This window comes from Notolabrus celidotus, chromosome 16 (assembly GCF_009762535.1).
Source record: "Notolabrus celidotus isolate fNotCel1 chromosome 16, fNotCel1.pri, whole genome shotgun sequence".
Classification (NCBI taxonomy): Eukaryota; Metazoa; Chordata; class Actinopteri; order Labriformes; family Labridae; genus Notolabrus; species Notolabrus celidotus.
This window is the reverse complement of record NC_048287.1, coordinates 16,003,115-16,019,953: the sequence shown is the minus strand read 5'-3', so window position 1 is coordinate 16,019,953 and position 16,839 is coordinate 16,003,115. Positions and strand designations below refer to the sequence as shown.

The 16,839-nt window shown below is 40.4% G+C and overlaps 2 protein-coding genes across 2 annotated transcripts in view; both read right to left on the bottom strand.

Moving 5' to 3' along the window:
- The window catches only part of elmo1 (engulfment and cell motility 1 (ced-12 homolog, C. elegans)), a 117,199-nt gene extending 111,954 nt beyond the window's left edge, over nucleotides 1-5,245 (bottom strand). The window contains exon 1 of the mRNA XM_034705015.1: nucleotides 5,016-5,245. The gene's annotated coding sequence lies outside the window, so the exon portion shown is untranslated. The remainder of the gene's footprint in view (nucleotides 1-5,015) is intronic.
- Nucleotides 5,246-8,400: 3,155 nt separating this feature from the next.
- rp9 (RP9 pre-mRNA splicing factor) lies at nucleotides 8,401-15,420 on the bottom strand. The gene is made up of 6 exons (XM_034705324.1): nucleotides 15,100-15,420; nucleotides 14,824-14,854; nucleotides 14,577-14,706; nucleotides 12,583-12,674; nucleotides 12,055-12,116; nucleotides 8,401-9,334 (listed from the first exon to the last, which is right to left on the bottom strand). Exons 1-6 carry the CDS (start codon nucleotides 15,243-15,245, stop codon nucleotides 9,130-9,132), a joined length of 666 nt encoding a protein of 221 aa, XP_034561215.1. The 5' UTR covers nucleotides 15,246-15,420; the 3' UTR covers nucleotides 8,401-9,129.
- Between the last annotated feature and the right edge of the window lie 1,419 nt (nucleotides 15,421-16,839).

Genomic DNA, 16,839 nt, shown 5'->3' with positions numbered 1-16,839 from the left:
CAGAAAGGGCTCAGAGACATAAAAACATGTACACCGCTATAATTAGGCTGCAGCTGAAGAATACCTACGTTTTGCACCTGGGTCAAGCTGAAATACCAGAATATAGCTCCTGTGAAATAGTGAAGATAAGCAGGCAAGAAATAAAAATCTGACACTGCAACATGCAGCAAAATCAGCAAACATTTGCAGCACATGCTGTTTTTTGATTACTGTGTTCACATATTTTAACTTCCATGTTTTAACAACAGACACAAGGCACTACAGACTCAAGTGATAATGCAGATCATAGCGTAGGAAAAAAGTAGATACTTAAATTAATAAAAAACAAGTCAGAAGATAAAATCTATTTAAATTCATCCTGAATGACATTCATCACCAAAGCCTCTAGTCATCACAGTATCTTTGTGTTTTCAGGTTAAGAGGAAAATGTCTGGGTTTCTGCCCTGCAAAGTTTCTTTTGTGTATTTCTAATGTTGTTAGTAAAGAAAAAAATTAATGAAAATTTCTCTGGGGATATTTCATCATCAGAAAAATAACAAAGATAATCTCAGTTTTGAATTAGTAGTGATGTTCAATTTCTTTGGTTTAATATAAATATGCGTGGTCTGACTTAATGTCCTGGTCCATATGTCCTGACTCATACATACAACCAAACTGAGGCAAATAATCTAGTACATGCTGAATCACTAAGATGTAAAGACCTATTCAAGCCTTTAACACAGCTGTTGTGGGATTCATATCTATTTTATCTATCAGTTCTAATCATTTACCCTACTGGGTTAGTAGGCTGAAAGGCTCTTAGCCAAGAGATGCTAAATACCACAAGCAAGCAGGCACAGAGCTGGGGAGCCAGCTCACCCTCTCACCTAATATTTACAGAGCTCTGCAGCAGCACCACAGCTGGAATGCAGCGGGCAGAGCGAGCACACAGAGGGAACCGGATCAGTTTCTGGGTCATCTAGGGCTGCTTCGCTCCGCATGAAGTCTAGACTTGGTGTAGAAAAACACGCCTGCAGTTGCTCTTTGCTAAAACTGATTCATATTCTAAGAATGGACGGACTCTACGCCTTAGGAACACAAAAATCAGTTATAGACACACGGGGTAAAAGGACAAAATGAGTGTATTCCCCAATGCAACTGCTAAGTTTGTCATGAAAACAAATTCAAAACATCTTTTTCAATCTTTTCTTCTTATCTATTGCATTATTTTCACATGTCAAAGAGGTGCTCGGCTCTGAATTTAACCTAAGGCTTCAATCAGTAAACTAAAGAGCAGCCACAGCAGCAGCATCGATGAGATCTCTCCCCACCCACCTAAGTCTGTCTGGCTGTCTGGCACCTTCCCATCGCACCTACAGTACCTACCTGCTGTTTTAATTAACTTCATACCACCGGGAGCAATTATGCAAGTACGCATTCATCTCATTTAGAACTGCAAATTAATCTTACCCTGAGCTTGAGAACTGGTGCACCAGTATGTGCAGAAAGCTTGAGTACCAGTACATGAAACAGATAGTTTTTTCTGTTTCTCCAAAGCATTTGAAGTGAGTGTTACCACCAAAAACATGACGAAGATGGCAGCGCAATCTGGCTTGAAGTTTCTGGTGTTACTTTAATGACGCAAATCGTCGAGTGTTTGGGAGAAAAGGGGGGAAATGAATTCATTAAGATGGACAGATAGCAGGCTGAGTATCCATCAAGGAGAAAACAATTTACATACCTTGTTTTCCCAGAAGGAACAAGAACTGAACGAGAAAGTGGAAGTGGGGGGGGGTTCATGTGTGTATTTGCTGCAAATTTGAAGTAATCACAAGAGAAGAAAGAGGAAGAAATGAGGAATAGAGAAAAGCTAAACATCTGAGATGGTTAGATTGCATGTGTGAGAAAGTAAGTGTAAGGGAGTATGCTAATTAGAGAAAGATAACAAGCTGCAAAGAGGAGGAAGGAGGCGAGAGGAGACAGAAAAACAGCGCAGAAATTGGCAAGTTTGCACCTCAGGAGGTGGTGAGAAGATGCCAAACAGTCAGCGGTGTCAGAAAGATACACACCAGGATTGCATATGTGATGCAACTCAATAAGCGAGGGCGACCATCCATATCTGCGTTTTTGAGCTAATCTGTATCCCTGGATTATGTTGCGCTATTTAAAACGAAACACTGAAGCACTCAAGTTTAATTCCATGAGTTTATTTAGCTTATGATTAATGGTTCAAGTCAAGGCCACTGTATTACAGCTTCTCACTTTCTGTGCTGCAACAGTCCATTCCCATCTCTAATTTTAAAGACCCTGTAGGGATGAGGAAATATTTATTTGGCCAAGTTGACTAATAAGAATCGTAGGCTAATAAAACTGTTACTTTGCTTGAGTCTGCATTCCTTTCGACATAGAGGTCCCTCAGGTGGCTGTAAATCTTGAATACGAGGCTTCTGGCACACTTCACTCCTGAACTGGACAGCTACCGGCCACACTAAACTTCACATACCAGTTAAATGAGAGCTTCAGTTAGTGGTTTGTGTCACAGGAAGGAGTTTAAAATTGCGTTCCTTGACTGCTCAGAGCTGTGCCAGACCTGAATCCAAAACCAAACATCAATCTCAAACCCACCGTCAACCACAGACAGGGCGCACGAACAAGCCAAAACCTCACAGTCCTGCAACACGGAACCTCTGAGCTCAAGTATGTCGGCTTGATAGAATCTCTGATTTCCCATCAAATAACTTTATTTCCTCCAAAACAACTCGGACAAAGAAAACTCAGACAATCCCCTCTAACTTTCCTCTTAGATAGTACTTCCAGAATGGCACTTGAAAACAAATTGCCACCCCCTTATATCCCTCGACAACAAGCTCTTGAGCATCGCCCGTCTGTCTGTGCCTGAGACATGGCTGATCATGTCCCTGTGCTTCTCTATCCAGGCTATGTTTGCCCATGTTTATTGTCAAGTTGACACGACAATGCTGGCATGTGAGCGACGCCATCACAACAGAGATGTCTTTGGTGGCTAACAAGGCATGTAAATGGGCTCTCACTCTATCAGAGTCTGCCTGGAGGGGGCAGAGGGACTGGAAGATGGGGATGGTGAAGCCCCTGATGTGAAAGGAGAATGTGGAAGCAAGCTGGGATCTATTACATGTTTCTGGGTGAGCGCTGGGGGAATGTGGAGCAACGGCCCTCAAAGTGGGGTCGATGGACGAGTAAAGGCCCTTGAAAAACGTCTGAAGGCAAAAGACTGAGAGAAGAATGGTTGCTTTGGAAAGCATTATTCCCGACCTTTTATTGCAAAGTGTAGTTCTTCAGCTCATAGGTGTTGGCACTCTTTGGATAAAAAGGCACAGCTTTTTCAGATAGTTCAAAAGTATTTCACTTTGCAATAAACACTTTGGCTACACATATTGTATGAAGGCCTTGGTAATAGACTGTACAAGTCGTAGACTTCACTACTATGACATCGCCGTTAGTTTCCATGTGCCTTTCAAAAGCATCCAGGTCAGTAATTTGGCTGGCACCTTCTTATTTTTTGGGGGGCCATAAATGCCCATATTTGGCAGATCTGGTTAATATGCATTGTTGCATCTGTTTCCTGATTGAGAGGTTGTAATGATAGTCAATCATCTGTAGCCACGTCTCAGAGCATACCCTACTTACTGTCAAGTTTACTCAAAATGAACACCAAGTTAGTTGCAGAATATCTCCAACTGTGAAGTGAGCTCATTTTCTTTGTAGATTTCAAGATGAAGGCATTTTTGAAACCAAGACGCTCAACAAAATCGCACAATACTGTCTATGGACTTTACTCTCAGCAGTAGCATGAAATTACGTAACTCATAGCATGCACCTTGGCCTGTCATACCTATTAGACTGTTGGTACAATATATGCTCACCTATAATCAGCACTTTACACATATTCATTTACTAATAAAGAAGAAACTTTTAGTTCCACCTCCTTTTAAAACCAGTTGAGCAGTTTCACAAGGGCCCCAGTTTGAACATCTGAATGCCTGAAATGCATTTTTTAAATTTCATGCAATTCCGTTCATAGTAAAGCAAGAAGGAGGCCTTTTGTGATACACCCATGGGTCAGGGTTGGTATGTTAATACTGAGGGCAGGTGCAACAATTGTCAACACAGCAATGCAGAAACATTGTAATTTTTAGGTCTGAGGGTAATTAAGTGGTTCCTGATAACTTGAGCAACCAGAGTGCAATGTCTCTGGATTTCGTTAGATTAAAGAGTCACATGCCATAAAAGTTTGGTAAACAGTGATTTGACACACAGATGAGAACATGTCCAAAAGGAATGGACGAACTCTTGTAGAAGCTGAGTGGATCAAATGCATCTTAAATCTTAGTCACTCATCACATTTATGAAGAAATATCCAGAGCTTCAACATTATATTGCCTATCTAGTTTTCTCCTCTCTAATCACAGGCCCACGGTGTGGCCAGCATGCTGGGCTGCAGTAACACACCGCACACGGATAAAGCAGCTCTTTAATTAGCGTTGTTGGGGTAAAAAGGGAGGTTTCTATAAACGCACCACTTTGTGCATCAAGCCAGCAGCATACACTGAGCAAACGAGCCGGGGAACAGCACGGAAACCTCGGCTTCTTCTTCTTCTTCCTTTTCACTGCTGCAAACACACAACTTGCAGCTTGAACACGCACTTGTTTCCCAACCAGAAATGAAAGAAAAAATGAATGAATTCACTCGCTGTTTCATTTTTGTGTGTCTCTGTTTGTGTTTGTGAAAGCGGAGTGATCTGTGATGCTGTTATCAGACACGCATGTCAATAAAGAACAGCGCCCAAAGCCGCTAAGGCCAAAAGTAAAGACAGGGAGGGAAACATATATACACATAGAAACAAAAAAAGGCAAGAGGTAACACAGTGTTATCTCGCAGCAATACAACACACAGAAACGCTTGCTAACATCGTCAACAATGAGCACAAAACGCTTGAAAGCGAAAACACAGCTGAGAGCGAACATCCCCGCAGGAAAATGAGAAAGCTTTGACAAACCTGACGAAGCGAGGACACTTCTCCTACCAAAGCGCTGATAACCGGAGTTTGTGTGTTGTGAATGTGTGTGAGTGTTCTCTCTCTCTCTCTCTCTCTCTCTCTCTCTCTCTCTCTCTCTCTCTCTCTCTCTCTCTCTCTCTCTCTCCCTCTCTCTCTCTCTCTCTCTCTCCCTCTCTCCTCCACCGTAGAGATAGTGCTGATGTTTCCACTTCCTCTTTCCTTCTGCCGTCTGCTGGCTGGCGCGATGATGCCAGACAGACTGACTGAGGATGCATGAAAGCAACTGTGTTCCGAGTGAGTGGTGATATTATATCGCATTTAAACAAAGGTTACTTTCATTTCAGTAGCTCGTAAGTTCGTCACAGACCAAAATCATTATTTCATGTGAAAATATCTGTAAAAACTCTAACATTTACCAGTGTTTGACTGTAAGAACATATATATGACTTCGGATGGGTCCGTCTGGTTTTTAACATATGTAAATAATTATTACAGTAGTTACACTTTGACAGTCATTTCTAATTGAACATTTCCGCCAATCAAAAACAGGTGTTTGTGTGATGTCACTCAGCCCCCTCGTGCAAATACGTCGACATAAGGAGGAAGCACACTGACACTTTGTGGTAGATAAAAAAAAAGATTAAAGCATGAGTTCCAATGTTTAACTTTTTAAAAATATTTTGTCGTTTAAAAAATAGGCTGATGAAAAACTGATGAATGCTTTGATGTTTTAGATAAACAAATTACCATAATACATTTGTTCCCCACACTTTCTCTTAACAATGAGTTGTCAATTAGCCTGTTATCCTTCTTTGAAAGAGCCTAACAAAGTTTTATCATGACTTTGAAATGTTGTCTTTTACGGTGGTCCTGAAGTGCAAATCAGTGTTTTCTGATTTGTCGTTGTGTTTTCTGATTTGCCGTTGTGATTTGCAATGCAGGGCCACCGTAGATTTTCCTCCATTTTTATTTGTCAAGAAAAGTGTTTGAATATCCCATGTACTTTAATGAGAGATTAATTGTTAGGTAAAAATGTAAAAGACATAGGGTGATACCTTAGGAAATGTCCAACTGGCCCCGGGCTCCCCTAGTGGCCAGCAGCCTAGCCTACACTGTTTCAACAGATGCAGGGAAGGAAAGGGGATTTACCAAATTATATCTGAATAAACACTCAAACAATTGAGGATTTCTTTGTTGGGTGGCACAAAGATACAACTGGACTGCCTCCAATCTTACAGCCAGGAGAGGAACACAAACAGGAACAATGCACTCAATAATTCATGGCTATTGAGCGCCCTCTGCTCTCCACAAACACAGATGTATGTGTTTGGAGGGAGGTATTATGACCTTATAATGTTGCATTAAGTTGGGAACAGGTTTGATATAGTGTTCCATTCGACATAAGGCAACATGGCGTTTTATTGGATTTCATTGCACAGGACAGAAGACAGGCTAAATCACAGCATAGCAGTTGATACACCACAAGGCCACTTCCATTTAATGTTGTCCTGATTTCAGACAGTTTTTGGTAATAAACTTGAAGTATATATGTGTGTGTGTGTGCGTGTGCGTGTGTGCGTGTGTGTGTGCGTGCGTGCGTGTGTGTGTCTATGGATAAAAATAAGAGAAAAGAGTGTACAGCAGACTGTTGTGCTGCTCATCCTTGTCTCTGCTAAGCAGGAGCAGCAGGAGGAGGATTAATGCAGGAGCCCTGTCAGTCTCTGTCCTGGTAAATAATCTAGAGCGACACACCCAGCAGAAATCCCAGGATAATAAACATAAATGTGAATGACAGATTGTGTCCTCTATTAAACTGGTAATTTTACTACAGACTCAGGATGTAGACATCTGACCCAAAAATAAAAGAAAGCCAACAGATTACTTGACTCAGTGTGACAATTTAGAATGGCAGGATAGAAGTGTTATGATGAATCTGCTTTAAATTACATTTCTATAAACACCATTACTAAAAATACTTGTCTCTGTTGACTTCTTGTTTATCATTTTTGCAGACTGTTGAGATTGGGGGGATTGAACTTTAAAGTAGTAAATGTTGTGCATGAATAAACATTGATAAAGGAGTACACAAAACTTTTCCCATGTTTGTCAGATCTGCTCCCATCATTAAGCTTTGTCGACTTTTGCAGCTCTTGTATGAGCTCCAGAGCGGTCATGACTTCATCAGGAGGCTCACAGAGGAGTTAATCTTTTTATCTGAGACAGCAAAGAAGCAGTGGATTGGTTTTAAGCCAGCTCATATGGTTTAAAAGTAAAAGTGCCGACACATATTACGGTACAATGGGGCTCTGGATCCCATAAAATGCAGAGTCACTCTCGCCAGGTAAGCTACTGTCTTTTATACTCAGGCTCGAGCTGCCACTCTTACCTGGTTGTGTAACTCTTGGCTTTATAAAGATTGATTCAACTCGTTTTCTGGACATATGTTCCTCCTCAAACACAATCTGCACAGTGGGTCCGGCCTGGCACCCGATCTGACCTGTCCCCTGTCCAAGAAGACGGAGTGCTTCAATAAAAAAAAAGTCTCCACTGACCAAATCCTCTCTACGTGGCACAACCTCCCTCTGAGCAGCCTGTGACTGAATCTCATCTGGGAGATTCATTGTTCTCCTAAAGACATGGAAAAGACAACATGACGGAGAGTGTTTTAAGTACAGCTGAGTTATATTCAGTGACTGAAAAAACAGAAGAATGGGAATAAGAATGATGGTAAATAAGCCCTCGATCAGCTTTTAAAGTGCACTCATGGCTGCATAATCTGTCACTCTTTGATTGAATTGTAATTTTGCACATAAACACATGCACCCCCCGCAGCATTCCAGCTACTCGGAAAGCCTCAGACACAAATCTAAATGAAAATCTAGTTTGCTTTTTCCCCTTTAGGTCTGCTGTAATTGTGTCTCCATCAGGGTCATTAGGAAGAGGGAATGTGTGTGGTGCATTTCCACAGAGATTACTGTTCAAACTTTGCAGTCACTGAAGGAGAAAAGCACCAGACATCCTCATACACGGCCTAAAGGGGCAAGAAGAAGCTACTGTGAAGCTGGTCTGTGCTGCCTGACTTGAGTTGTTGCTGGTTGCTTAGCGCAGAGAGGGGGGATTGCTGTGCTGCGTAAGTTACAGACTGTGAAATGATTTCTGAGAAACAGTCTCTGAAGTATCCCGGCCTGCTAGCAAGCTGAGATGAATAGAGAAATGTTCTGCTGCTCTCAGGAAGGTCAGCGCGGGACTGTGCTGTCAAATTTATAATGATCAGACTTCTGCATGTGAAAGATTAAGTTGTTTTAGAAAACAGAAAACACTGCTGCACGGCTTGAATCAAGGCCGAGATTATAAGTGTTGTTTTTGCAGTCTGAAGCCTGGTAAACATGGAGAGAAAGAGCTATCTTTATTCTCAGGATAAGGCAAAACATTCACAGACATTCTTTCCCCATCTCCATGGCTTTTTTTCTCTCTCTCAAAGCAAATAAGCATATTCCAACCTCAAATAATTCAAAATATTTATGTATAGTCACATGCATTCAAACATTCAGGCTGGTGTGGAAAGTAAAGTCTAAACAGTTCTGAAACATTTAATTAAAATTTTCCACTGTTGGGCGTTTAACACACTCTACAATCAAAGTATCTAAATGCAGCAAGACAGCCTGGGGTAAAAAAAATGGTGGAAAATACAATCTCTTAATAACACACTGTATTTGCTGACATGCTTTCATATTACAGAACATTATCTCTTAGAGCAGCAGGCTCATTTCATATCACTTGAGATTCATTACCCATGCAGCTAATGCTTTTTGACACACATATGCACCATGGCGCACACACTTACTTAAGCAGTGTTTCCATACGACCCTGTGCTGTGTGGCTAACAGAGATGATGTTAATGCGAGTCGTCAGCCGGGAGAGAAGTCATGCACACTGGGTTTACAGTTTTCAGGGTTTAACCTGCAGAGAAAAGGCTTAAAAATGTCCTAGAGTGCAATTCTTACTCTGCAGAGCGGCGCAGCTCAAGTTCTGCTATGCTGCTACTTAATTCACAGTTTTCTCCTACGCTTTACCACGTAGTACACCGGAACAGATACCCAAGTGTCCCAAACACTCAGTCTGAGCAGTCACTGGTTTTGGATGATTTGTGCTTTCGTTTCCCTTTCCTCTTCTTCTTCTCTTTCTTCTTTTTGTCCTTCCTCTTTTTCCTTTTCTTGCGATGGTGGTCAGAGGATGAAGAGGAGGACGAGGAAGAGGAGGAGCTGTCTGAATCGGAGGATGAGGTGGTGTCCTGAAGTAGCTGCTGCAGCTGCTGGATCCTTAAAGACAGGAAGAAGAGGAAAAGAGGAAGTGGGATAAGAGCAAAGCACACAGAGGAAACACGAACTGATGGATGTCCATGTTGGCAAGCATCTCAAGTGGCCCTGAGGAAGATACAATCTTTGTCCTAATGTTGGCATTTCCGGATTGTGGAGTTAGCCAAGTGCTTTGTTTTTCTGTTTCATATTGCTGGTAACTGCCAGCTGTACCCAAGTGCCAGTTTAAACTGCAGGCTGCTACAGGATTTTTAGCTCGAGCAAGGACACAAGCCAATTATTATCTCACCCTTCAACTAACGTATAAAACATGAGCCAAGACCAACTTTGAAATGTTGGTCCTAACAAATATTAAAGCCAATGTGAGGAATCTTTAGCGGGTAATGAAACACCCTGAAAATAAAATGGATGTCTTCTTTATGACCTACATAGAGACAGTTTTTTTTTTAATATTTTCCACAACTAAAGATAAGCGAGGATGAACAAGTTTAAAATTGTAATTTTACTGTGTGTAACTGCTGTGAGGGAGGTACTTCCACCAGATCCCTATCCGGTCCGTGTCCGATCTGCTGCAGCCCTCTCTGTGCCGTTGTCCATCAACACTCACCGGTTGTGTTTTTTTAGAACCCAGCATGGAGCAGGACAGCTGGAGTCATATGACCATGGTTTTCCCGCAGTAATCACTGAATCAAAGTTATCTGACTCCTCTCCTCATCCATGTTGTCTTTATTGGCTTCTGAAAACCTCTTGTCTGTTGACTCCAGGCCTGGCTCCGCCCATCATGACAGTTTGTTGTTGAAGTTAAGTTAAAAACAATAACACAGAGTGTTTTATTCTGAAAATTAACCAGATTTTCTAGTTTGTTTTGGTGCCTGACTCTCTGTCCTGCTCGATCTTCTCTGTTTAGATTTATGCGTCGTGCTCTGGTATCAGGAAAAAATAGAAGTCTTGCATATCTGATCTGGAGGGCTCCTGCATGCCAGATCAGAAATGCAGCTGGAACTCGACAGAGCGGATCCAGTGGGAGTTAACCATAGACTGTATAAATAACGGACGTAGTATCCGTGACATCACCCATCTGTTCCTGAGCGCTGTTTTGAAGCCAATCGATGGCGGCAGCCATATTGGAAATGCAGACCTCAACCAGGCATAGTGTGACGTAAAGAGCCGTGGTGTGTGCCTCCTTGCCAACAGCTATGTGTTCCTGTCCGGGAGTCACGTCAGTCATGTCCTTATTTCAGCAAAAACTTGTAATCTTAATATCTTCTGAACGTTGCGTTAGAATTTTTTTTACCCCCGTACAGTGTGTGCCGATAGAGAAATTAGCTACGTAGACATTCAAACATTCACAGTCATGAATTGATCTGGTCATTAAAAGAAAGCAGGATGAGACCTAATGCCAGAAAACATGGTTTACATATGTACAGGACTAGATCAGCAAAGAGATTAGAGCTATCATTTTGTCCACATGGGGCACCAAAATGGACACAAACAGAAAGTTCCTCAGGAGGAGCTTTCAATAAGGTTTTGCTTATTATTTGCTTATGTTACTTTTATCTCTACTCTAGGAGTTAGACTTCAGCAAATCACAATTATGTTTATGTGTGACTCGTCAAACTTCTCAGTGAAAAAAATAACAGAAAGGAGGAGGCGGGGGGGATCTTACATTATTGGAGGCCACAGGAGAACACCCTTCTTAATTAGCTCTGGCAAGAGAGCTAGCAACAAAAGTGTAGATATCAAAAATGCACAACTTTTGAAGACACCCAGAATCTGTTCACCATTCAGCCATGAAAGTGTTCCTGAGAGGGGCCTGACACGCTCCTGTAAGGAGTCCATCAGGCCTCATTACGGCTGGCTTGATCTCACCAAGCAGAATGATCGCTTGAACACTTGGGATGTCACGCTGCTCCTTGATGCGTACCTCCAGTCCTCAAAGTGAACTCCATTAGAAAAGCACTTCAGGACATGCAGATAAATATTTTAAATAAATCTCATCTCTCAGCTCAGAGATTTCAGTTTCCTTAAATGCACCAGTGGAAGAAGAAATTATTCTATTGGGCACAGAGGTTTGAGAAGACATTTAGTCATGGATCTTTGTTGGGCAAAATCACAATAGAAAACAAAAGGTGAATTCAGCAATTTAAAGGGAGATGATTTTCAAACAAGTGTAGATCAGAAAATAACTGTTCTTTATCATTTGTAAAATATTTATGAGCCTTTAAAAAGTGAAAAAAATATGAAGTTTCCAACAAGCCATGATGCGGCACATTCTTGATATCCTAAAACTAAGCCCTGTGGAAGTGATTGGATTGTTTCACCTCCCTTTTAGAGGTGATGCCAAACTTAATGTGGTACAGACCCAGAACAGAATCCTCGAAGCATCGCTGGCCTTTGAATAACCTTTTTATACACACAAGAGTGTAAGTGCTGCTTTGCATAAACACACACACACATGTACAGAGAGCCTTCATAGTGAGGGAACCTCAAATTCAAACCTTCTGGTGTCCATCACTATTTGTATGACAGAGAACAAGACAGCAGGAGAGAATTTGCAGGTCATCTGAGATTGTCTCACTGTGCTGAGTGGAAACAGTATAAAAATCTCTGAGTTATAAAGTCTCTGAAATCACCATCTTATCTGTTTTAGTCAATCCTTTCAATCTTATCAAATTGCAGCAAGGGGTATGGACATGGATGTCTAAAATAAGAAGCGTGCGTACCTTGTTTCTTTTTCATTCCTTTTGTTTTCCCGTATGACATCGTACATTGGGTCTTCATGAGCCTAAAGAAAAGAAATCAATCTTTCATCCCTTTCTTATAATATACAGAGAAGCAAATAATTCCTGTTTACAGTGAGAGTTGCTTTGATTCACACCAGATGCAAGAAATAATCCCAACTCAACACTTTCCACCCGTTTCACTGACTCTAGTGTTGTGTCAACATTTTAGAAAACCTCTCTGTGACAATACGAGGCAGGAAAATATGATACAGCTGCATTTATGGTAATCATTGCAGAGGCAGTGTGTGCCTGCAGTCAGTATTGTTCCATTAAAAACACACAAGACCAAGCTGTGTGAAGACGTCTGCTGCCCACATGGTCCTCAGCGTAGACTAAATGTCTGTTGTTGACCTCAGCTCAGGTCTGTTTTTACAAAACCTACAGTATTTAACTGCAGACTGTTATTTAGACCTTCTCTAAATAACTACATGTGGGCTCATTTTTGTTCTGAGCGGTTCATAGACTCACCACTCTGAACTGCTCCAGTTTCTGGTTGCCTTTGATGAAGAATGGACACTCCTTGTCACCGGTCCTGTGGCCATAGCGCTTACATCTCCAACCTGCAGCAAAGAGAAAAATTTGACTCTGTTATTTCCTGGAAAAACCACTGAGGTAGTTGCAATAAAATGAGTCGCATATGGGGTACGGCATCGGACCAACAATGCCACAACTGATCGGATCAATCCAATCCCGAAAAATGTAATGAGGGAACCTTTAGTTTTATCTGAAATCTTGATAAAGTGTTCATGTTTTTTTCCCCCAATTAAAACACTTCATTGATTAAACGTCAATGTTTCCATAACAGTGATACCAAGTGAAGGGATCTACCTTTGTACAGTACCATTGCCAAGATAGTGTGTAATGTATCAGTAAAAAGAATAATGATTTATTGCTTTTCATTTCAGTGTCTACAAGAATGCAGTGTGTAATCATGTTAGTTTATTGTGTACTGACGAAACTGTAGTGGATTGTTTTTAATGAGCTTATGATATCGTCTCCTAGATCGCAGGCCTCTGGATAAATCTGAAATCTTATCATAGCAGGCTTTGTAATGTAAGTAAATATCATTGTGCACTGAAACAGTACAGTATTGCATCATGATGGAAATTTTGATTCATACAGCTAGGTTTTCTGACTTTTTTTTAACTGCCCGTCCTGAAAAAATCATAAAGACAAACAAAAATGAATCAGCTAGGACTGTTTTCTTTGGTTTGTGAAACTTGAATTCACTAACTCAAACAGCCTCACAACAAATATTGCAAAACAATTCCTAATGAAAGACAGACCTCCTCAAACAAATCCACACTTGCGCTTCGCTCTGTGAAGTGAAGAGGTTGTGTTACAATTCACACTGTTTTAATCTTTCCGCTTGAAGAGGCCGAAGCTACCATGAAGAACTTGAGACCACGCAGATCCCATTTGTCCTCTATAAGTCGTTTATGTGCTAAATCGTTTGCTTAGCCGTGGATTTTCATATCCATATCATTTACTACAAAGTCTGGTTGTAACATCAAACAGGGTGACATATTCAAATATTTCCTTTAAGGATTAAGCAGAGCAAGTCATCCTCAGATTCTGCAGAACAAATGCCAACTACTACAGAGCCTTGTGCGTGTGTAAGTGTGTGTAAGTGTGTGTATAAAAGGACTTTTAAAGTCCCTGTCTGTTCAAGCAGCAAGATGAGGAGGAGTGGGATGGAGAAATGGGCTGACACTGGGCAGTAAAAGATAGTCTTTGTCTGGCCAAAGAGACAGAAGGTGGTTTCAAAAGCATAATTATTAATATTCCGTCCTCCATGTTTGTCAGAGAAACAATAGACATGGTCTTAATTGTTCCGTACTTGTGGTTGAATATATTAACTTTCAAGACTGCAGCCCACGCAGGGTTGAGGTTTACTTCCACCTACAGTTCTTCAACCATTCTAAAGCTGAAAACAAACTACAAGTACAAGCCAAAAGAATGTGTAATGACATTTCATTAGTTTTTGCATGATTCTCGTTCCACAATGAGAGATAAATGGACCAATGAGAGGATGCTTTGTGAGCAAGTTTAATGCATTGTTTTGTAATGCAATTTAAGTTGTGAGACACGCATTGAATGGTATTCAAAACCATGTAAGTCCAATAATTTGAATGATTTAAGGCCATTGAGGATAGTTCAGATATAAGAGATAATAAGTTTACTGTGTAGTACTAATGTAGATAGTATACAAGTATCAAATGGATTAAAAGACTGGTGAAAAAAGTTATAAAACTCAAAGCTAAAGACAGTACCCAAAGTCCCCTTTGCTTCTCTTTTATAACAGTATATCATAAAAGATACATTTCACCTCTGAAATTTTTTCCTTACCTCTCCAGCTCTATGAAGTGTCCCAGAAGGATAGATTATACAGTTAGGACTACAATATTACATCTGTTTCTCCACCACCGTCTCAGTGGCTTTAGCTGAATGACTATACTCACACTGCATCACCTTCACCTCCTTCCCCAGAGGCATCCACAGCCCCCTGGTGGGGGCGTGAGCCAAGAAGCTCCTGGCTGCTTCATTTCCTGGTTCAGCAGGGATACAGTCCTCTGGTTTATCCTCGTGCTCCTACAAAAAGAAGAGTCACTTCCAGCCATTTTTTCACGTGACTTTTTCCATGAAGTGACCAAACAATCCTGTCAGTCCAGAGCTTCAAATACTGTGAGAAAGTGTGAGCAATTGTACCTTAATGTATCCAGGTGGAGGTTTCTCATAGCTGCATGACAGAGTAGCATGACGGATCTTGTGTTAATTTTAGTGCATTACAGATTTAACTCTTTCAGACTTAGTTGTCGTACAAAAAAGTGTGAATACAGACAAACCTTGCTTGACCTGCTCTAATGTTAAATCTTATTTTAAGATGAAGGGTTACTAGAGTGAAAATAGCTAAAATTGCATTTATAATTCATGTATAAGTTTGAGAGCAGAAACAGAAAAGGTAGTTTGGCAGCCATAACTCACAAAGTCTCGACGTGCTTCAGTTTCTGGACTTCTTGGTTGAGTTTTTTCGTGTGTGTTTTGAGTTTCTCAAAATCCTCTTTGGGTGTTTTGTGTCTCTTATGTTCTCGTCTTTCCTCCTTTTCTCTTTTCCGCTTTCTGTCCGACATTGTGCTAGCATCGACAAAACCACTCGCCTAAAAACCATAAACTTACATATAATGTCGAATTACATAATACTTAGTTTAATGTTTGGTAAGAAACGGAGTTACTCGCCGTGCTAGCCAGCGGCTAACTAGCAAGCATGTCTGTGGTCCTGCTGTACTTCCTGTGCAGCCTGGTTGGTTAGTTAAAGTCCAGCGCCACCTGCAGGACATGCGCAGTAACACATGTGGTAAAAACAAGTGGCATGACAGTTTACACTCCAACAAAAGATACAAGAAACCCTCGAAAGCTTGATTCAAAAATGAAATTAGGGGTTATTTTGCTTTCCTACAAGACCGTTGCTCAGTCTATACGTTGCTTCATTTGAATTGCATGCAGCTAGTTTAATGATTGTTAGTCACTGTCTGATGCAAATGTGTACAGCACTGTTAAATGTCCTGTTTTGTCTGCTTGTGTCTTCCTTAACATTTCCTTATTGCTGCTTTCTGATTGTCTTGTTCCGTGTATTTTATGTCCTTGGCCACTCTCTCAAAGACGGTCATATCATGTCCTTATGTACCTTTAGTCATTTTAATCGTATGGTGCTATCTGTACTTTTCTTTTTCTTTTTTCTTCTTTTCTTTTTCTTTTTTTCTTTCTTTTTTGTGTTTTAGTTTCTCCTCTCCCTTCTTATTTTGATTTTATTTTACTTTATTATTATTATTTTTTGTTTAATCTTGATCTTTTTAGAGAGCCTTTTTAACATCTGGCAAGGGACTACGGATGTAAACTAGCCTTTTGGCTAATTCTGGCATATTTACAGAAGTGTTAATTAATATGCATGGTCGTTTTAAATGAAAAAATAAATAAACTGATATAAACCAGTAAAGAGGCTTTTATAAAATATAACTTTTAAAGCTATCAAAACTTTTGGTGATTTAAATCAAAACGTGTGTTTATGATTTATATAGCTGATAATAGTTAGACTTAGACATGTTGTATAGAGAATGTGACGATGCATTAACATAGATGCCATTTGTTTCCTGCTATTATTTTTGTAAAACATGTTATTCCCTTTTCTTTATTCATATTCATATGTTCTTAAGTTTTTGTTAAGGGTGTCTTGCTGTTTACTTTCATTCATGTCTTTTAAGGAGGAATGGTGAAACTGTTTCATATGTAAAACATTATTCAAAAGTATATGGAGCAAAACAACCAAATGGAGAATTTTCCCTAAAGGTATATCATACAACTTGTTCTGACACCAACTACTCAATTATATTAAGCATAAAATTGAACTTTGCTTCCCTGTTTTGCTTCAAAACACAAATTTTTAATGCTAAGCGCTGCTTCTTGTGTTTGCCTCTTACTGTTATCCATATATTGTTTTTGTTATGCTTATTTTATATATCCAAAACAAAGTTTCTTTGGAATGAATGCTCCATAACTGAAAAGTATGGATTACAAAGTTCCATAGTTGAAAGGTGAGCTAAAACAGGGGTTAACAAAGGGTGGGCCGGGACCTCCTGGGGGGGGGGTCACAACCTCTGAGATAAGTGAGGTTACCTGTGGATAAACCTTAAAGTATCCATATTAAAGGCAGCTGGATCAACAGCATAT